The following is a 22,706-nucleotide window of genomic DNA, read 5'->3' as shown; positions in this document are numbered from 1 at the left end:
GGAAGAACAGGACACGACAGATGGCGATGAAATGATTTCATGGCCAGCCGGCCCGACGCGAGCGTTGTCCCGAAATACTGCTTGCTTCGTATTCAGCCACGTAGAGATATTGACGAGAAGATATGTCGCGAAAAGGCACACACGAGAAGGGAACCCAACACACTTTTTACGCATGCTTTTTTACGCTATATAAATCCTGAAAAACGCGAGGTTTGTCTAAGCCTTTCAGTCTTAGATACCTGCAGAAATAAGTTTAGCGAAATCGTCCCGACGACGTAGACGCTTCGGCCGACTCGCTCCGTCCATAGCAAGAACTGCAATGCAAATGCAATACCGCGAGAGCGGCGCCGTCCAAGTAAACGGCGAGTCACGAGGCCAGAGCTGTCAAGGCGGCGGCGCGCGGTTGCAGCTGCGGCTAGTGACGTGGTATGTCCCGTGGCTACCACACCTCCACGAAGGTTAAATTGCGGCGCCGATGACCTTGGCTTGCCTGAACCCACGACGGCACCGACAGATCAGCTTCGCTGGCCACTGCACGAGAGCACTATGCTATCGCCGCAGCCCATCACACACTGGTGCTGTGCATTGCACGTCGTCATCAACTTCAATCTCTGCGCAAGTCACGAAAGGAAACGCGCAGGACTGGCTTACCAGCTGGGTCGGTGGACACCTCAATCGCTCTTTGAGCTACGTGGCGGTAGCGACAGAGATGCGCGCCGTTTTAGCAGAAACGCGACACTGGAGCAATAGGCCTTGACCCGCTGCGGTGGCTCAGTGGTTAGCGCGCTCGGCTATTGAGCCGGAGTATCCTGTTTTGATCCCGACCGCGTTTCGATGGAGTTGAAACGTAAAGGCGTCCGTGTGCTGTGCGATGTCAGTGCGTTAAACATCCCCAGGCCGTCGAAATTATTCCGGAACCCTCCACTACGGCACCTCTTAGGGCGCGGTTCCGGTGTCAACAATTGCTGCACCATTTCCCCAATAACTCACTTTCAATTTCAATAGGCCACCTGCGTTCTATGGGTTCACTGGCGTTTACAACATTGCAGACTCCCTTGATTTTAGGGAAAGGCACTTAACAGGTTCCCTGGGTCAGTGGACACCTCAACAGCACTTCCAGGTATGTGGCAGTGGTGTCTACCTGCAAAAACCTGTTTTCGGACATATTCTTGCTTAGCGATGCTAAACCCCAGCTCAATTTATTTTTTATTGCGAGAAATGCATTTGTACCACTAGCATGTACACTGTTTCACCCTGTAGTTCCTCGTCAGTGCACAACCAACTGGTCAGTTGCATTTCCATTTCCAATACACGAGGCACTTTTCAATGTGCATCTGCCAGGTTCCGAACAATTCAGTACATTCGTCTTGCAGGCAAGGCAACAATGACAGCTTAGAGGTCGAGCAGAAAAAAAAACGTAACCTACTTTACTTTCCTAGAATCGCATCTACTTCAATTTCCTAGAATGGCAATGCGCACCATCATCCAGATGGCCAATTTGTTGCTGCAACAAATCAGTGCAACAACGTGATGACACGAAACAATGGCAATGAATTTAAAAGAGAACAAGTGACAATGAAGAGTTGTCTTTAATGTGCACAAAGACCTTCATGGTTCATGTCTTCAATCAACATTTTTATACAGCATTTGCTCTATACATAGCACACCCCCACTCCTTATCAGTGCTTGACAACCAGCGATTCACTTGCTCTTCTTTTGATCAGGCAAACAAAAACGCCGCAATTGGAAGCATTATTCCACCTGGGTGGCCGCAAAACATTAGAGTTCCCCCGCCCGATGTCCTCGTGCCAGTTTTTAGCACCTGCGTGCAAAACTAAGCGGGCAGAATGAACATATGACACGATGCTCTGTACACTCCCTGATGACGCAGCACAGGTCTTTGTGTCAGGCACTGCCCCATCAAGGAGTACACGAGGGCATATTTCAATATCCTTCCGGCCCGTCAAGTTCTGCTAGCGGGTATAGGAGTTTCCCATTGTTGTTTTCTTTTTTTTCCCTTTAGGGAAAAAACGGCAAGCAGATATGAGACTGCACACAGCCTCCACAATGTACAGCAAAGCTTGCATAATTAAGGCAATGCCAAAAGACCCAAGGCAGCTCCAAGCATTTAAAAAAACAAAACAGGAAAGAGGTCAACCAGTATGTACAAACTGGCTTCTACAAAACTTTTGGTTGCCACCAACAAGTGCAAAGGTGACAGAGCCTCCAGCACCAGCTACTGAAGCAGCCACCTGTGAAAAGTCCATCCGCCTTCAGTGCAATCACCTGCACTGTGCTTTACACCGCTCCGCAAGTAAAACTTCCGACGCTGCCTCCGAGGGGCCGGACTATGTGCGTGGTTTTGTATGGTAGCCCCGGACACCTGTGGAGAGTGCTTCCCATCTGAGAGAGGGTGCGAAAACTGCGGGATGCACATGAACGGTTGTTCTCCCTTCGCCCATATGGCACGGTAAGTGTTACTGTTATGCAGAGTCCGAATCGTCCAATTCGTCTTCACTGTTCTCTATGGCCGAATCTCCCCCGTCGTTGTCGTCATCATCTTCGTCTTCGGCACCTGAACGTTCGCCCGCTTCACTTCGGCTCCCTTCTTCTTCAGACAACTCCCAGATGTTTTTCTGAAAAACGATAATTCATTTTAAGAATTCATTCAAGGTCCGAGTCAAAATCACTACAACTATCTATATAACAGACAAATAAGAAGTTACATAGATAGTGGTACTCAGTCATTTGCTTAAGTTAAGGGGGGAAGAGAGTCTTAGAAATAAATTTTTATTAATGAAGTCACAACTATGAAATCTTCGGGGGATATGCATTTTTGTGTGCTGATTCCAAAAATGTAAATTAATTTTATGTACAAGTCCTTGCACAGTTATGCAATATGTTAGGTAACTTTTGCCAAGGGGTTGCAAGGAATTTGCTAGTTTGCATGCCGTTGGTTTCTCTTGACATCAAGCTATGTAATAAGGGTAAAATTATCATCCTGCATGCTATAGAAGGTGAGTTATAGTATTTTGAAATCATCAGTTTTTTCCCATTTGTGAAGTGGCAAATTCAAAACCCTGTAACTCAACTTCTACGAAAGGCAGGATAATAATTTTGCCCTTACTGCATAGTTTGATGTCAAGACAAGCCAATGGCATGCATCCTAGCAAGTTTCCTGCAGCAAAATTTACTGAAAGCTCTCGGTAAAAAGTTACATAACATATTATATAAGTCCACAAGGACCTGTTTTACATAAAATCAAATTATATATTTGGAATCAGCACGCAAAAATACATGTTTCTTGAAGTTTCCATTATTGTGACTTAATTAACAAAAATTTTTTTCTAAGACCAGCTTCCCCCCTTAAATAGAAGAAATTGAGGGACATCAATAAAGAAACAATGCCAGCCAAGCATTTTGCAAACCAAGAAAAAGCAATAGAGAAAATTACATCAAGCTCATAGCTGTTAGCTAAAGCTATATAACAGAACTGAAGAATTAAGTTGATGAATGGAATATATAAAGAAGAAGAGCAGGAGCAAGCAACACCATGAGTACTGTGGAACACTGTCATTTGCCTTCAAAGAGCTGGGCGCAAAATCTGTATTATCCACCGTCCCAGGCGTGCGAGAGTGCAGTGACCGAGGTAGGTTACATCATGTTTGCGACCCCGCGGGAGTACTTCTGAGACAGCAGAGCCGAGGTATGACTGGCAAGGCAAGCGACCGCCGAAACATCCTTTCTGAAGCACAATTTGCATGGTACATTGTTGCCCATGCAAGCCATGATAGGCGGGCAACAGCTGTTGCGTCTCACTGGCAAAGACACAGAGGAAGCCCTTGGCATTTAGGAATGGAGCTCTGTTCACATTCCTGACAGCGTGATTGCAGTAAAGTGTGATTGAAATGTGAATAATCCTTGGTGCAGCTCAATTTACACTCCGAAACAGATGACCAATGACTATAGATGATTCGACTTTGATTACACCTTTCTTCAACGGGTTGGTAATCATCGGTCTCACTTCAAAAGCTCACAGGACAAACATACACAAAAAGAAATGAAACAAAACAAACCTCTTCGCCTTCAGAACTTTCCTGGTCGACGTCCATGTCTTCATCATCAGATGACTCTGCAAATAAAGGGCAAGTGAGGGATTATGGATCAACAAGAATGAGACGTGTATAGGCAACTGTCATGTACCCTCAACTCGAGCTCGAACCACTGGTTTACTCAGATTGCTTTGGCCCCATAAATGTGAAATGTATTAAAACGACTCCCCCTAATTAGCACACCATATGATTCGAACCAGTTCTCAGTCCCCTTCGAGTTCAAATTATTGGCAGTCGACTGTATTTGGCTGGCCTCCACAACCCGGTCAACGGATTTGGATGCCCTTCATCATAAAGGCACTCCTTCAGAAACTCCAATCTCGCCAATTTTACTGCCAGCAACCTGGTATATAGGCAGATTTATTACACCGATCTCGTACACCTTTCTGGTCCCTGAAATGATGTTTCCCCCAACAGCATAGGGGTTTTTTGTTACGGCTGATCTGATGTACCACTCACAGTAGAATTGCCTGACCATCTATCTCATCAGGACTGAATGTTTGTGCACAGGCCTAGAGACATTTCTCTCAGGTAAAAATGATGTTGAAACACCTCTTCTTTAGACTGTTGCAAACCTCTTTTGCTGCTGCTTCCACCATGCTAGCACTAGCGCATTAATTATTATTTTTTTTTTAAGGCTCTGTTACTGCAGCAATTGCTATCCTCTTATTACTGAAGAATTCATTGGCATTCTTTATTACTGCTTCAACGCTAGATGCAAAAGAAGAGAAACCTACCATCTTGAATGACACACAGTGGTTCGGAGGGCAGTTCCGTCTCCCGATGCCTTGCTGCAACCTGCAGGTCAAAGTAGATACACAACTTGTTTCTTCTCGTCAAGAAGGGAGAAAGTAACGAAATTAGCATGCTGCATGCACATGCTTGCTTCATGAATCAACATCTATTCTATGCGAGATGACACAAAGATAGCCTTGCAAGATTGCAGATTTCACAGGCACACTTATAAGAATGAACACAAAACCAGCAGAACAAAAGAATCACTCGCACTTGACACCCAACCTTCGATGAGCCTGTGCTCTCTATCCCGTTATGCTTTCACTGTGCTATAATCTCTCCCCACAGAACTAATGCATGTAAACTACAAAAACTGCAGAACCAAACTGCTTCCTATTCTGCATCTGCCAGACTATGGACTAAGTGCACAATGCAAACAGTGAAGATACGAAAAGAAAATCCTGTGGCCCACCAACCATTCCTTGCCACCTCCACTGCATCAGAGATTTTGAATGCAAGATAAAGTAAGAGAGACAAAACGTCTTAAGGGGGGAGCCTGGGCTTGAAATTTTTTATTAATGTAGCCAGTTAAGAAACCTTTAGGAAACGTGTACCTTTGAATGCCGATTCTAAATATGTCATTTAGTTTCATGTAAACCAATTCCTTGAGCCCTTATGTAATTGTTATGCAAGTTTTTCAAGAAAATTTTCTGCAGGAAACTTATTGAAATGTATGTTATGGGTTCTCTTGACATAAAAGAATGCAATAAGGGTACAATTGTCATCCTACCTATCATAAGAGTCGGTTAGCTACACTGGCAGCAACTGTCAGCAAGAAGTCACTGAGAAAGCAGAGTGCAGCATACCTGTGTCATGATGAGGTCCACTCGTCCTCTTAGCTTGCAGACTTTCTCAAAAACCTCCGTCCGAGCTTCCAGTAGTTCAAGCAGTGGGAGAAGCAGGGTGCTGGCCTCCTGGCACTGCAAGGGTGAGGAGATAATCGAAACTGCCTCACAAGCGCAAAGGAGAAAAACAGGAACGGGCAACAAACTGCCATTTAACATCCGGTTAAACTGCAGTGCAAAGATGCACAGCCGAGACAAATTTCAGATAAATCCTGGTTATGGAAAAGGCAAATATGTCGGCAAATGCAGAGACCAACCTCATTAAAAAAATTTAACTGTGCATATCTATGGTTTCTCATCCCTCACAGTTCACCTGGACGAGTGTCAGGTGTTCACGAAGCATAACAGTAGAACTGTGGAATCAGTTTTCTGTGGCTTCATTTAGTCCTATTACTAGGGCCCCCACAATGTTTGAGTCCTCAAAAACGTAAAGCCTCATATGAGGGCAGATTCAAAACGCTGCCAGGCACAGCAAAACTGGCTACCCTACTAGCCATTCCAAATGGTCTGAAACTAAATTACTAGGACCAAACAGTTAAAAGGTTGAAGCTCTTTTCCGACACCAACATGGGTGCTTCAACCGAAACGGCAACCTTCCATTATGGGGCCTCAGTTCACGTTTTCCCCAATTGCTTTTGCGAATCCTTTCTTTATTTTTTCTCCCGTTGAAGTTGTGAGCCCAAACTTAAATCATGCAGTCCTACATTTTTATTACGCCAGTGACTCACTCACCGTCATCAGGTAGCATGTATGTGCCGAGATCAGGGCCTTGGTCCACTTCATGTAGGGGTACACCCTGCAAATAGGTGGTCTCAGTCAGTTGTTGCAGATGAGGGCTTCTTACAACACCACCACATGCCATTTAGAACAAGCATCAGCATGTTCCTAACTTTCAACTTCGAGCCCTCAAACAATCAAAGCTAGTTAATTTTTGGCACCTCTATGATGTTGATGATAACAACAATAATGAGAAGCTCGAAAAACTATCGACACCACATTTTTGCCTTGCAAACAAGAGGAAAAAGCCCCTGCTAATCCAAGAGGGTTGCACAAGCCGATTACAGTAAAAGCTCATCAATTGGCGCCCCATTTAGTGAAGCAACACAAGGAGATGTGAGCATGCATGGAGATGCGAGCACTTGTGAGCCAATTCTTTAGTCCACACACATTAAAAGGCACGAACAAAAAGCTGTTAATTCAGCCACCATTTTTTAAAAAATTGGAATAATCCGAACCAATGGCTCAGTTCCGGCCAACCCCGATTCACGTCTATGGCGTCAGATGCCTGCTAATCCTGGAGCTACGACTCTTGCTTCGGTTAATTCAAACAGGCTCCCAAAGGAGAGTACGACTGACTTCAGAAACCAACTTCAGATGCAATGAACAAATAATCTACATGACTGTCGTGTTCGTTATCGGTGGGTCTCAGCAGTGCTGCCAGTTAACAAACACGAGGAAAGTGCTTTCTGTGTGGAGACACTAAAACCGAGTTGAATGAAACCAAGGGAGAAGTAAAAACATCGCCCGCTGTCAAAGCAGTGTTTGCCCCCCCCCCCCCCCTCCCCCCCCCCCAAGTGTGCAGACAAGCACTGACCCTGATCCTCTACTGTGCATCCGCTTGTGCAGCTCCTTCAGCAGCGACAGGATGCTGGAGACCGGTAGCCGCTGCACCGTGTTCCTCAGCAGCGTCTCGTCCGTCCGCTGAAGCACACTCTGCAAAGGGCAGTGCCAGCAAAACACACTGTGAGATACAAGGAAGGGCTCGAACTTCTGGTCCACTTACGAGCCCTGCACGCCTCGCAGGAGGGACCACGTAAACTTGCTTAACATGTTTATGAGCACATGCAGCAGATCTCTCCTGTTGCTACGAACAGGAGCATCTCACCTCAACAAGCAGAACAAAGATCCATTTTGTTTGCTGCAAACACCTACTGTAATGGCGAAGGTAATCCTGCCAGTAAAAGCTACAGGCAGCCCCATGTATAGACCTCCTTCACCCCGCGACGTCACGGAGATGCGGTGGCGCTGATGTCAGTAGCGACTTTCGCGTGGTAGGCAAAACAGGTTCCGCCTGCCCGTGCCTACCGCAGCTGCCGCAGCTACCGGCGGCTGCATCGTGGCTACGCACTGCAGAAGTAGCATGTACTGACCAGCTGTGTCGTTGTTTATCCACGTAGTATCATAAAACGGAAAATTAGATTAGCCTTAATAGGTTTCTCGCATGTAAATACCGCATTAGGAAATGGGCCGCGGTAGTAAAAGCGCGAAGTCTGGGTGTCGACAGGCGCTGCCAGTCAACGTACTTCATAGCAGGGAAATTTTTGCGCTCATTCAAATGAACAACAGCATGGTACGCTTAAAACTGCGCAAGGAAAAAAAAAATCATGTAGCTGCGCACGTACTTATCACCCAGCGCTGGTGTGCACGGGCGCCGGCAAGGTCATTCACCATCAACGAGTGCGTTATTTTGTTGATAGCACATCATGTTTTAACGTGTGTAGAAGTTATACGAAAATATAATGGCGCGTTTTAGGGCATTTACTATATTCTTGAAACTATTTCTTAACATGACCGACATGATCACTTGATTCTAGTAGAAAGCAGTCAGGTAAGTTGTGAAAATCTTGCGCGGTCACGTTGGCATGCTTCGAACCGCGTACTTTAAGTGTGCTAAAAACCACATCCTTTTCATTGCATCATGTATGTATCATAAGTTGCTTCATGAAGTAGTACATCATCGCGAAGCCTGTTTGGAAAGAAGCAACCGCAGGCGGGCTACCAAAAGAGCACGTAGCGAGATTTACAGGGGATGAGGCAATGAAAAGTTTTTTCTTTATTGATGCATGATATATGTAACCAAATTTGGTGCAAATATGAAATTGCTCTGGTAATTTTAGTAATGCGTTTTATTTTCAGCTATACCTGGTACAGTTCTTCGGTAATTACAATTAACACCCTCGTCAAGTCACCCCGGGTCTTGAATAATTAAGTATAAAGTGCGGAAAGTTTTTATGCCAGCATGTCCCCAAAGCCCTGTTCTCTATGATGGCGGTATTACTTCTTTTTTTATTTGATTATCAGTACTTATGCTTGCTTAGTCACATGAAAACTTTTGTTATAAAAATAACTAACATACTACTGCTCCTCTAGGAAAAACATCGGGACATTTATTGCACTTCTCTACGTATCCGGAACCGTTCGCGACAAATATAATCATTCTATTTCCATTATTTACAAATTTATGAAGGGGGGAGGGATGCCAATCACTGAAAATGTGGTAGATCAAAAAACAAACCTATAAGTTCACTCCCTTGTTATGGCCTCTACGCTTTCGCTTTGGTCAAAGAAATGCGGCACTGAAATCAACGAAACCTCTGATCCCTCTTCGTAGTGATGCTACCATTGTGGTACTCCGCCGTCGGAAACCCGCAGAATTCGCGACGTGCAAGGACCATCAGAAACCCCCTTACCTCACAATTTTTTACGACCACAGATCAAAAAACCGTAATTTTATGAATTTCTACTGAATATTTTGCTATATTTTTTCATCACAAAACCAAAGACCCAGGGCTAGGAAAGAATATAATTTCAGGAATTCAAACTTTTCACTAAATCGACCAGTTTAAGAAGGGGAGAAGTCGGCCTGGCTGGTGCCTGATCTGACGGCTAAGAACAGCGGTTACGCGAGCCATATGAGATCGGGACACGATCGACCCTGTCCCCACTTTTTGCACTGCGCGACACGTGTGTCAACAGATGGTGAGCGCACGTCGGCTCTGCCGAAAAAACGCCAGTGCTTACCTCACTACTGTCCTGAGGTAAAATTATTCAGGCTGGTGTAGAGTGTCAAAAACTTATCATTTTATTCAATGCCTAGGTACAATACACTGTGGCGAAATACGCCGTACATGGCCAATGCGAGTCTGTGTACTTCGAGGAATACAAAGTTGAAAGCGTCAACCATTGCTATGATTCTCAGAAACTCAAAACGCGCCTACAAGCCTTGAAAACAGGCGCTGCGCCACCTCAACTCGACGGCACTCCCTGGCCTCTTGCCTACCGCGAGCCTGCAGCGACTGCAGCGCCACCTCGCTTGTTTGCAAACATGGAGGAGGTCTATACTGCCTCAACATAGGCAGCCTTGAGCCTAAAGGGCAGCAGCCTGCGATTCTCGACGACAAATAGCCCACACGAATGTTTAGACCGTGAGTGGGGTCGTGCGGAGACCCAGGAGGACCGCGGGCCTCGAATCCTCTAGCTAAATAAAGTTGCCCCACCCAACCACACAACACGCACACCCTCTCAGTGACTGAACCACACGCTATTTCCTGGCTGAAATATGATTCCGACTGCTTGAAGAAGCAAAAATTAGGACTCGGTTGGTGTTAGGATATGTTCCTTTTAACCCACTACTCCACCCTTTCTTTTGCTAGAGCCAAGAAGATACTTGGGACACTCACATTGAGCAGCTTGGCGTCGTTGCTCTGCAAGCCCTGAAGCAACAGCTGGGACAGGTTGTCGACCCGTGGGGGCTCCCGCCTGTCCCCCGTTGCCCGCGTGATGGCTGCTGTGTCGATGGCCTGCAGGCGCTCCTCCATGGGGAGCTAGTGGAAGGAAGAAAGAGCAACACATGCCCATTTACCATTTGTCATATCCCAATTCAGCCACTCCACTGGTCTTAGACCTATTTTCCTTATTTTTAGTCCAATCCTAATGAAACTGAACCACCTTGCTCAGTTTTTTACACTGATTTCAACAATGAAATTACTTTCCTCATAAATTAGTCGGTTTCCAAGATAATTAATGTTAATTAGTCATTCATCAGTAGCTGGGTGCAAAAAAAACTGCCCAATAAAAAATAATTTTAAATCCATGGCTACATAGTATGGTGAGTAAAGAGTGCAATAATCAAAACCATTTTTCCATTTTACCCTCATTAGTAATTTTACAGCACTTGGAATATCAATGTTCAAGGTGTGAATGTAATACATCGATAAACTTTGCGAAATTATAAATTTTTGAAGTGTGATTAAAGAAACCTGCTTCGATTATTGCACACACTGTGCTTTCAGCTTCCCTTAGCAAACAATATGACATCTTTGACTGTCCTAGATATTGAGATATCCACATACTAAGACAGCCAGATATCCAAAATTTTCATGTCATTAAATTGTCTGCGCCTGCATAAATTCAGCCCACACGGATGATCTGAATTTAATATTATGGTCAAAATGCTGATTTCTTGAAGGAAAAAATTGGTACAGTTGGAAAATAATCGCTGTAGATTCCACAAATGTCAGTTTTTAAAAATCGATCTTTTGGTCATTTTTTGGTCTCAAAAGACCAGTGTCCCCCCTTAAAAAATTGCCTAGCTGGTCACATACAACTGCTGATTTCAGTCATGTTGCAGCGAACTTCGCGGAACATGCACGAAGAGTTAAAACTCTGTAAAAGCAGGCAAAACACGACGACAAATTGGCCGTGGTAAGATGCGAAAAGAATTTTGTCAGAGTGCGCCATTCCTCCTGCATTGACATGACACTAGTACTGAGATGTGACTCACATCCTTGGCAGAAGTTCCCAGTGAGCTCCTCTGTGCTAACACAATACAGCTGATTCTATGAGTAAAAATTAGGCTCAGCATCAATCTACACCATCCTACAGTAGACGTGGAGTTGGATCGATCACCGACACTCAGCATCATTCTCACCAGAAATTTACCTTCTTTCCACCCCCCTTGACTTCTGATACCAGCAGAACTTTCTAAGGAGTTTCCAGTCTCCATGTGGCCTGGCAAGCTCAATGCAACAGGCCGAATGCAGGGCTAGTAGTATCTTTGCAAGCAAGCCTCTCTATCAGCAAAATGCAGCGCAATGCAAGTGCCCAGAGAATGTGCAGCTTTATAAAAAAAAAGGGGGGGGGGGGGGGGCACGACATCATTTGCTACAGATGAAACCAGGTAAAATACCGTATTTACTCGCGTAATGAACCCACTCGCGTAATGAACCCACCCCCCACTTTCTTAGACGAGAAATGAATTTTTTTTTTCCGTCGCCGAAATAACGCGCACCCGCCCTGGGGGTCCATGCGTCGTGTGTGTGTGCATCTTCGAGTTATCTTGGCGGAAATGACCGGCGCTGTCGACGACCATAAAATTGTCAGATCGCACCGTGATAAGCATCTTTTGAAGCGAATGATGCTGAGCACCGGCGACACGAACAACGCGGGCATCGACTGCGTGCTTCGTTGGCGGATGCGCAAAAGGGATTTACTGGAGCATCGTCATTGAAATGGGGTGACGCAGCTTCCATTACGCTATTCTATTTACGCTATTATTTTTTCTTTGTATTTCAAGACCCAGTTTGTCAAACTTTTCTAATTCATCGTTTTCTTATAGCGATGATGATGATCGTGCACGTTGCCGAGTGGCTTCCATGAAATCGAAAACGAAACCTCTGCTTATAGCGCCATGCCTGCGCGGCGGCGGCAGTGCGAAGTAAAGACAAACGCACTTCAACGGCGCTGGTCGCCATTTCGCTAGCACTTCGCTTTGTTGCTGTTGGAGTTGAGTGCGCGCTACGGCCTTGGCGTTATTTCGTGCGTCCTCTGCATTTGCTGTGCGTTGTGTACGGCCTTGGTGTTATTTCGTGCGTGCTGTGCGTTGTGTGATGGGGCGTTACGCTAGTTACACGGCAGCTTTCAAACTCAAGGTTGTGGAGCATGCCTTAGAGCATGGAAACCGTGCGGCTGGACGGCATTTCAGTGTGGACCCCGTGCGTGTGCGCTACTGGAGGAACCAGCAGGACGAACTGAGAGCGACGAAGAAAGATCGCCGCGCCTTTCGAGGGCCGAAGCAGGGCAAGTTTCCTCGCGTGGAAGAAGAAGTCTTGAATTATGTCAAGCGGCTCCGCAATGAAGGATGTGCCGTGTCCCATGAGCTCATACAGAATCACGCGCGGGCCACTGCAAGAGGCCATGGCATTCCCGCAAATGAATTTAAGGCCAGTTTTGGCTGGACGACGCGTTTCATGCGACGGAACGGGCTGTGCCTCAGAAGGCGCACAACGTTATGCCAACGGCTGCCGGCGGATTGCGACGACAAAGTGCGTGATTTCCACCGCTTTGTTATTCGTGTCCGTGAGGAGAAAAAGTTTCTGCTCTCGCAGATCGGGAACGCGGACCAGACGCCTATCTGCTTCGACATGCCAAGAAACAGCACGGTCGATACCAAAGGTTCTAAAAGTGTGCTGGTGAAGACGACGGGCGCTGAGAAGCAGCGGTGTACCGTGATGTTGGCGATAACAGCGGACGGCAGGAAGCTGCCTCCGTTCGTTATCTTCAAGAGAAAAACTCTGCCAAAGGGAGCTCTTCCGGCTGGTATCCACGTTCGCGCACATGAGAAGGGGTGGATGTCGGCTGATCTGATGTCCGACTGGCTGAAAACAGTCTGGGGACGGCGGCCCGGAGCACTGCTTCTGCCATCGCTGCTCGTTCTCGACAGCTTCCGCGGTCATCTCGAAAAAAATGTCCGCCGCCGAATGACCGAGTTGCGCACGGACCTCGCTGTCATCCCAGGTGGCCTTACATCACTGCTGCAGCCCCTTGATGTGTCAGTGAATAAGCCCTTCAAGGACAACGTGCGGCGGCTCTATGCTGAGTGGATGGCCGCGGGGAACCACGACCTGACTCCCGCAGGCAAGATCAGGAGGCCCACCATCGACATGCTGTGCCGATGGGTCCTAGAAGCGTGGAGCATGATATCCACTGAGGTCATCATCCACAGCTTCAAAAAGACCGGCATCTCAAACAGCCTTGACGGCACTGAAGACGACGCACTGTGGGCCGACGCCGATGCTGACGATGTGGCAAGCGACATTAGTCGAAGTGACTCCTCAGATAGCGAGACCGAGTGAGGTCTTAAGTAGCCAGAGGCTTGTGAATAAAAATGTATTTTTATTCACATTCATCGCGTACGTGTTTGTACTATAAAGGTAAGGTTGTGACCGCGATTTTCCTTAATGTGACATGAAATTTCGACCTTCTCAAAAATTTCGAAAAATTTTTTCCCGCGTAATGAACCCACCCCCTAAATTTATGTCAATCTATGTGGAAAAAAGGTGGGTTCATTACGCGAGTAAATACGGTATGTTTTACTTTCTGCCACTCTGAACACATGGAGAGCTCTATCTTAGACATGAGATGCAATGCCAGCATTCAAATGAAATACGAACAAGACAATGAAAATGAAGACTGCAACAGTGAGAAGTTTTTAGCTGAAAAAGAATGAACACTAGTGCACCTAATTTTCACTTGTACAGTGCACAGACCAGTGTATATAAAAGTGCCTGTTGGGGGTTTAAAGGGGCTCTGAAAGGGGCTCTCAATAAAGTTGCTGTATGCCTAGGATGTTAACGGACGTCGCTTCACAAATATCCTCCAGCAAGAATTTTCCTGGTGCATTTTGCAGAAGCTGAGTTATCCGCAGTCACATGCCAAGAGCTGCATGTTGTGCTGTGGATTCGGGCGAAAGCTCAACACCGCAGGTCGCCGCAAGGCATGGAAGCGCGAATTTAAAAAATATTTTGTAAATAATCGGTTCGCTTTTGAGGTCCTGTATGCAGCATGACCACTCGGTGGCCTGTACTCTACATAATGCAAGCGTATTATAGGCAACCTCAAACACCCTTTTCAGGGACCCTTTAAAGAACCCAGCCTGTATTTCTTCTGTGGGACCTAATATTCCTGCATACATGTGCTCACGTTTTGGTCAGCCTGTGTTTCAGTTGACGCTGATGATACGCGCAATATCTCCTCGAAAAAGAAATTGAAACTAGACCACCGCACACTCAGGGATTTGCCAGCTCCAGCAGCAATGAGTTTATAGTGTTGCCCCTCGCCACAAGGAGCAAGAAAGAACATGCGAAGCATCAAGTGCTGCCCACCTGGTCGACGGAGTCGGAGTCCTTCTTGCGCCCTCGTATGCTGGGGGCAAGGTGGCCGGGCGCCAACGATGTCACCTCCCTCGAGGGCACCACTGGCTGCTTGACCTGGGTGAGATCACATGCACCACGCGATTAAGAAACTGCAACAGGTCAAGACTTTTCGAGGTTCACAATGTCTGCCAACCAACGAATGTGCAGTACACCAATGTGATGCAAAATCAAACGACCTCAATGGCCTTGAACACTGCATGAGAAATACTGCTATAATCATCGCTGAAGACACTCGACAGAATTTTCCAGAAAGACTCAAAACTGTACTTCAGCCAAGCCTGTCCTGTGTGATCGACCACTAGGCAGGTGCAGGCTTCACTTCCAATTGACACCTTGCCCCCCCCCCCCCCAGCAATAGCACTCACCAAGGAGACGCCGTCTTCCACAGTGGAGGAGACTGGAGGCTGGACCTGCCGCACCAGCCACGTCTGCTCCAGGAGTTCCGATGCAATGTTCTGCAATGACAACCAGGGCTTTTCAATGTGCCTGCCTCGGTTTCACCTCTATCAAAAGACGGAAGCAGTCGGCACGGAAACTAGGGAAGCAGGCTCTGTAAACACCGAAGTAAGGCCGCAGGTTAGCCTTCCTTGACATTCACGCACCATTCCAAGAAAATGCACTGTCCCGTTCCTTGTGCTGTCGGTTTCAAATGAAATTTGAACGCAACCATCCAAGCGTCAACGTAAAAATGCAAAAAATAGCGAACCGAAAGAGAAGTAATAAAGCAGTCCATCATCACTTCTGAGAGTGGTCCCTGTATACTGAACCATCATACAGTAAAACCTCGTTAATCCGAAGTCATTGGGACCGCGAAAAATATTCAGATTGACCAACCAGAGCAAGAAAAATGGACCAAGGTCAAAAAATTTTGTTTCAGGAATGCGCTAACTATATTGGAAAAACTTTGTAGTTACCGTATATTGCCATGTAAAGGTCTACTGCCCAGCACGTAGCCCCATTATCATCAATTTTTTCAAGCATACAGTATACTGTACAAAACACGAATATTCACAAGCATTAGACACATGGTGCGTAACATTGCTGGTGCCCACTCTAGTAACACACAATGCAGACACAACGAAAGGTGCAGGCTTTCTTCAGTGTCAGAACATGGAGCCAGAAGCAACATAATAGCCTGGCACTGACCAGACGCTCGAAGCTGGGCCTGAGGAAGCTGTTGTAGCAGAGCAGGAGGTAGTCGTCGTGGCTGAAAGCGGCCGCCAGGATGGGGATGGGTTGCGGCTTGGGCGCCCGGCCGTTCTGGCTCTCCGTGACGACCTGGACGGTGAACTTGGGCTGCAGGGGCGTCTTACACCTTCTGTGTGGAAAAAAAAATGCAGGGGAGACGCGGGGGCCACGTTTGATGCTGTGCACTGTGACAAAACGTGAACCTTATTCTGCCTCCCACATAGCTCAGTCGCTGATCAGTCTGCAATTTTTTAAGTCCTTGACGTCTCCTTTCTTATGATTTAAGATAATTTTAGCGTTTTTCCAAGCTTCTGGTACGCTCGAGGTCATGAGGCATTGCGTAAACAACCTCAACGTTTGCAGAACAGGCAACGTTTTCGCTGAGCACCTACTAACAGGCACTTCCGGTTACCAGCAACTAGTACTAGTGCTTTCCTATTGAAGAATATATCTTGACGGACATTTTTGTGCTCCGCAACTCACTCAAATGCAGATAAAATGTTCCAGTCTCGACATCACACAGCATTACACAAGCCTGCAGTTTATGAGAGGGGCTTGAAATGCACCGTTGGAGAGGAGCTCACTGCAGCTTACCCATTTAGCTGCAGCTCGAATATGTGCAGAGTGCCGGACTTGGTCAATGCGGAGAGGTACATCATCTGCAAAAAGACGATGGCAAAACATTTGAGGAAAGCAAAACAGAAACAACTCGGAAGAAACCCTGCCTACTTGAGTGTGCCAGCCTTTACAAAGGGTTTGGTTTATTGGGGTTTAACGTCCCAAAGCAACTGAGGCTATGAGGGACGCCGTAGTAAAGGGCTCCGGAAATTTCGACCACCTGGGGTTCTTTAACGTGCACTGACATCACACAGCACACGGGCCTCTAGAATTTCGCCTCCATCAAAATTCAGCCACCGCGGCCGGGATCGAACCCGCATCTTTCGGGCCAGCAGCCGAGCGCCGTAACCACTGAGCCACCGCGGTGGGGTCCTTTATAAAGGGGGCATGTCAGTCCCAACAATGTGGTAGCTGTGGCTGGTAATGTTTGTACGGTCTGTAGAAGTAGTATCGTCCCTTCTTTCGCAGTGGGAATTACCCCCGTTCTTTCTTCACTCCAGGAAATGAGAAATCTGGGAGTGGTTTTAACGTGCACGATTGATCTGTGCCACTCTACAGACAAGGAATGCCCCTCACGTCAGCAACCAGAAATCTTTTTTTCGTGCGTGTACGTCAGAGGCCTGGGAACTGCATGTTTGCTCTAGCGCACGCTTGCCATGCAAGTGCAGCTACGTTTTATAAAAGTGTGTTATGGGCCCTTCGCTGGAGGGCTTACGTCAAGTACGAATGCTTTTGGACAGCAGGAAAATCATAAAGTCGAAACCACATCTTTTGGTACAGGACCTTAGGGTTATAGCACAGCCCACTCACAAACAAAGCTTGGTGTCAGGCATAAAGCATCCAGCACATCGTGAATGTTTGTAATAACTGCACCCCAGAAAAATGTCGTAAGAGATCCCAAAATTCATGCTCAGAAATGGAAATTGTAAATTTAAGATTCCCTCTCAAACACAGAGCAAATGGCTGCACATTTTTTGTTCTTAGAGCCCACATGTTTCTCATTACTGTAAAAACCCGCGTATAATACGAGGTTTTTTCCCCATATTTAGCGTCCTAAATTTCCGCCTCGTACTATTTGCGGATCCGAACAAAAATTTTCGAAGTTGCTCGAAGTTTTGGTTTCGTTTTTGCGGCGTGGCTATGGCTTGGCTTCGTTACTCTCGACAAACTACGTCACGACGTCGTTTCTTTGTTGATCCGTTGGGTGCGCCAGGGGGATGTGCCATGTGCCTGTTGACAACGCACATGCTAGCATGTAAGGCATGCTTCGTGAAGTGGATATTGTTTTGGGGAGCACGACGTCAGGGTCTCGAAAACAGTACCCGGCTGCTTTCAAGTGAAAAGTGATTTTAGCTGTGGAGAACATTGGCAATGGTGCGGTTGGGAGGCAGTTTGGTGTCATTGAAGGAAGCATTCGTGGATGGTCACGACAGAAAGAAGCCCTTTTTGCGTGCAGCGGAACGCGACAAAGCTTTCGCGGCCCCTTGATGGTTGTGTAAACAAACCGTTCAATGATGCAGTCAAGCGGTGCTACGCAGAGTGGATGCGCTCAGGTGAGCCTGCAGTGACGCCAACCGGGCGGCTGAAGCGGGCTTAAGAAGCGCGGCATCTTGAACGCCCTCGATGGCACGGAAGATGAGTACATTTGGGATGATTTGCCGGACAAAGAAATGTCCGAAGAAAGCACTACTGAAGAAGAAAGTGATTGAAGTGGAGTGTGGGATGCGATTTGAATAAATGTCTTTTATGAGCTCGCGTCACTCGTATTATACGCGGCTAAAACTTTTTTTTCCCATTTCGGGTCTCTAAAACTTCACCTCGTATTACATTCGGGTTCGTATCATACGCGGGTTTTTACGGTACTTCAGGGCTTTGCTGCTGCTGCAGCAGGTGTGGCCTCGTGAAAGCGACCACAGCAGCTCCACAGTTTTCGCCCCTTTTCACCCACCGGATCCTTCGTCGTTGAGGCATTCTACCGAGCCATCCATGCCACCTGCCTCACATGAAAGCGCCAGCAGCCACACGTCGCGGCAGACAGAGGCGGGAACGAGGTGATGTCCACGTACCTTCCCATTCCCGGATGCACCCGAGACCCCTATGTGCACGGCTTCGTCCGAGAGCATGAAGTTCGCTAGCGACGAGGTGCTGGCTCCCTTCTCGAGGTGCCTGCAAATGTCCAATCGCGACTCAGCGGCGAACACCAAATGCTAGCAATGAAGCCAGAACATACTTTGAACATATTTTGAATTACTGGCTGCCAAGGTAAAGCTGCGGCCCTTACTTGAGTATATATGGTAAAACACAAGTTTACTATACACAACTTATTAGCCTAGACTGTAAGCTTCCCATATTAAAAACCAAAAAATGCGTGCAGCCATGCCATTCGGACATCGCACTCACCACGCACTGACTTGCCGATCGTTGACTGCACACGACAGGAAGTAGGTCCTCTCATCACCGGTCTTGCCTGGCACGAACACAGGTAAAAGTTGCCTCACTTCTGTCACATGGCCTGTGAACTTCTGCACAGAGAAAGAGAACACGGCATCAACAGTGCAAATCACAACCCGCTTGTGGAGAGCATCTCTTTCAGAAAAAAAAAAAAAGACTACAGTCTTCACGACTTCCTGTATAATTCTCGCAGGAGATGCCATGTTCAGGGTAGCCTCGCATTTAGTGTAAGGAACTAATGTAGTTTCTTGAGCAGTTTTTTTTTGCAACCAAAAGCTACAACATGTCTCTATCATGCGGCTTTTCACTTCGTCTATGCACATATACTTAGGCCATGTTTGAGGAAATCAGTATGTTCGAAATGGAATCATTACACATGTGCACACACACACAAAAACTTGCCACTAAGAGTAACATGCCTTTCCAAGGCCTAATTAGTGGTAACTGCTAAAGCACTCGTCAATCACTAATGCGGCAGTAGATGGCCCATGAGATGAACATCTCTGGTGCCTCACAGCGCGTGCCAGCCTACTGCATGCAGCAAAGCCACTGAACTGTGCATATGAAAGGCGGTACCCACCATGACAACAGTTTTTGTTTCTACATTCCACCACTTTATGCTGCTACTGGCCGACAGCACTGTGTTGGCATCGACGGCGGCAACGGCGTAGACGCTGTGACGGTCGGCCTTCCATTTGCTGCAAGATTCAGAGCACAGCACTGAGTCCAATCGCATTCAGGACAATCTCCGGAGTATTAAGCTGAAGTATAAAAGAAATGTGCAAGCACAGACATGCACACGATACAGTCTTGATGAGCAAACCAATTAGTTCTGTTACGTAATTAACTCTGCCTGCTGTTGGCCTAACCAAACTTTACAGCCTGACAACATGCCAGAGGAAGTATGCAAAGTAAGAATGCCGAGCCTCTCTGCGAGACACAGCAAAGGTGGGTTGAAAGAACAAGAGCAAGCCCTGCTCAACAAATCCCACGGTCACGCCGCTCTTTCTCAGATCTGCGCTCCTATACTTTCTTCCTCAGCACAAATGTGTTGCAGGATGAAGGTAGGGCTGTTTCCTTGTCCACCTCCAATGCAGTCAAGTAAGACCGTTTCCCCCCCCCCTTTTTTTTTAGCACACTACCACTTATAGTGCCCATTCTTTGCATTCAGCCATTGTGTGTTTGTTCATTTGTCTGAAGCTTATTTTGTGGCAAGATGCCCATCGGGTTCTGGGCACTCTGCCCAGCTGTGTGTTTACACACATGCGCACACACCTGACAGGCCGTGATGATGCCACAAGGTTGCCTGACCAAAGTGGCAGATGGACGATAAATAAATCAAAACAATGGCCACACAGTGCTAGCACACCTATTTCGGATTTGGCCTAACTATGCACATCAACTATAGATTTTTTGCCAGCGACGATACAATATTTCGAACAAAAACAAACTGCTCGAGTAACAAGTTCGGTTCTGATCAAATGCACTCCAAGACGACAACAGGCCGTGCAAGAGCCTTTCTTAGACCCCAATAATGCATAAATAAAAAATTTCCCAGAAGATAGCCGAAGTGAAATGAAGGGCGCAATTTTTTTTGTTTTCTTAATAAGGTGGAAAAGAAACAGCAATTCCGAGTTGAATTACAATTGATGCCAAAAATAACAGGTAGGCTCGGTACCACAGTCTGCAGACCACTTGTCCGTGAAAAATGGCATTTGTCTACAACCTTGCATATGTTGTTGTGCACATTTTTCTTCAATATGTGTCTTCCTTTCATTTTATACATGTATCAGTTAACATTCATAACAAATCTGCCACAGCCTACAAACACTGCACTGATGCACAATTGAACAGAATTTACAAACAAACAGGTATTTAAGCTACCTATTGTAGAAAAAGGTTACACACATTCTTACATTCTTCACAAGGGGCAGCACATTCTTTACGTGAATTTGTAATTGCGATTTTCAAAAACAAGGGTGAATGTTGTAAACTGACATGCATGTCAACAGTGCGTGCCACAATCAACCTACCTTTTGACTTTACACGAGGAAACACTCCAGTGAACAATGTGTTGGTCGTCAGAAACACTGAACAGCGAGTCTGACTCTGCATGCCAGGAGACACCGTTGACGGTTGCTGTGTGGCCACCAGTCTGAAAGATTTAAGCACAAAAACTTGAATAAAGCCCAGTACGCAGCACAAGAGACTAATGTGCACTTGTGTTGGAAGGCAATCAACAGAAACTGAAAAGGCGCCATTCCAATTAGATGGAAAGGAACCGCGAAAATCTGCGAGTTAAACGAAAGCACACAACTGATTCAGCAGAAAAATGAGGCCAGTTAGAACAGAGGTGACTAATGGAAACTAGGAGAAGCAAACAGCTGTAAGTGCAGTTTAAAATGACTGACACAGCTGCGCAGAATTAGGGAAAGTACTGCACGCAGATTCCACAGTGACTCACAAAAGAATTAATTTATGATACACACAATCAGCATCTGTTACACAATCCGGAAAAGAAATAGAAATTATGTATGCTACAGCGTCACAGTGCAGGTAGCTATGCACCATTTCTCTGGGCACTGAACTGCACCTAACGTAGCCCTGAAATCATAAAAATGGTACAATCAAACACGCAGACTTACAAGCTCGCTGTGTAGGTCTCCTTTGGCTGCGCTGTACAACAAGACTGTTCCCTCTGCGGTCCCCATCGCCAGCAGGCTGGCTTCCGATAAAGCATCGGGTACTCCATCGCTCGTTTTTTGCCGCTTTTTCTTCTTGGGTGTCGCCTGCGAAACAATCGAAGATGACAGCAGAGTTTAGTACCACCAACAATGCTAGCTATGCACTGCGTGGCGATGTTTGGAAACATCCGGGCTTGTGCGGGAATGCAAAATGCACGCGAAACTGAAAGAAAGAGCTACGACCGCCTTCCGAGGTCCCGTTTTGATGCCAATCAGAGTGATGCAGTGAACAAGCGTTCGGATGTTTAGCACAAACGCTTGCAATCGGCATCCGATGTGTGCGGCGCCGTGCTCACGCCGACAGCACATGGCTTCGGTGACAATCGACCCGCTGTTGCGCAAATACGTAAATCTCTGGCCGCATGCATCCGCGATCGCCCCTGTTCACTGAATGCAACTCTCGGTTGAAAATGACATTTAGTGCTTCGGCGCCTTTACCGGCGTTACTTGCAGAGCAAGCACGTTTTCAGTGTGACGCACCGACGGGCCGTACTTACGAAGTTGTGCCGTACAGGTCCCCACGATAGGCATGTACACTTTGCGGAGAGGTGCGCGCTTGGCGTGTACTCTTGCTTTAGTGTGCCGGCAGAGGTATCCCATAACTTTAAGCGCCCATCAGCGCTTGAATGTGCTAAATACTGGCCGTTGCTACTGACGGAGACAAGGTCCGCGAGAGCCGCCATGTTTTCGTTACACGTGAACCTAAAAAAGGCATTGCGCATGCGTTGGATTGGTTACTCTCGTTTAGTGTACCCTCGCACCCAATACTCACGACACTCAAAAAAATTTTTTTCGTACAAAGATTGCTCGCCTTTATTTTATCAATTTTTTTACGTTATAATTTCTGCAGTAATTATTACAAGGGCTTAGTGACAACGATGTTTTATTGTAAATGAGGCATTTAGAAGTTGACTGGCTGAAAACACGGATTGGTCGATAAGGTAGCTTCAGTGACGTGTT

At 46.7% G+C, this 22,706-nt stretch overlaps 1 protein-coding gene across 2 annotated transcripts; it reads right to left on the bottom strand.

Annotated features, from left to right (window-relative positions):
- Positions 1 to 1,570: 1,570 nt before the first annotated feature.
- LOC149331376 (WD repeat-containing protein 43) lies at positions 1,571 to 22,468 on the bottom strand. Of its 2 annotated transcripts, none has more exons than XM_089556494.1 (17): positions 22,244 to 22,468; positions 21,648 to 21,791; positions 21,036 to 21,157; positions 19,583 to 19,700; positions 18,952 to 19,073; positions 18,618 to 18,717; positions 16,528 to 16,592; positions 15,892 to 16,063; positions 15,111 to 15,200; positions 14,695 to 14,799; positions 10,213 to 10,356; positions 7,347 to 7,465; positions 6,485 to 6,548; positions 5,714 to 5,827; positions 4,850 to 4,910; positions 4,077 to 4,132; positions 1,571 to 2,636 (listed from the first exon to the last, which is right to left on the bottom strand). In XM_089556494.1, the coding sequence occupies exons 1-17, from the start codon at positions 22,466 to 22,468 to the stop codon at positions 2,484 to 2,486; spliced, it is 1,974 nt and encodes a 657-aa protein (XP_089412620.1). In that variant the 3' UTR covers positions 1,571 to 2,483. The 2 variants fall into 2 exon arrangements, with proteins under 2 accessions (XP_089412620.1, XP_089412621.1); XM_089556495.1 differs by having other exon boundaries at positions 15,892 to 16,060; positions 22,244 to 22,463.
- Between the last annotated feature and the right edge of the window lie 238 nt (positions 22,469 to 22,706).

The sequence above is a fragment of the Amblyomma mixtum genome, chromosome 8, assembly GCF_055824585.1.
Source record: "Amblyomma mixtum isolate Tamu chromosome 8, ASM5582458v1, whole genome shotgun sequence".
Lineage (NCBI taxonomy): Eukaryota > Metazoa > Arthropoda > Arachnida > Ixodida > Ixodidae > Amblyomma > Amblyomma mixtum.
The sequence above is the reverse complement of the archived record's forward strand: the minus strand, read 5'-3'. Positions and strand labels throughout refer to the sequence as shown.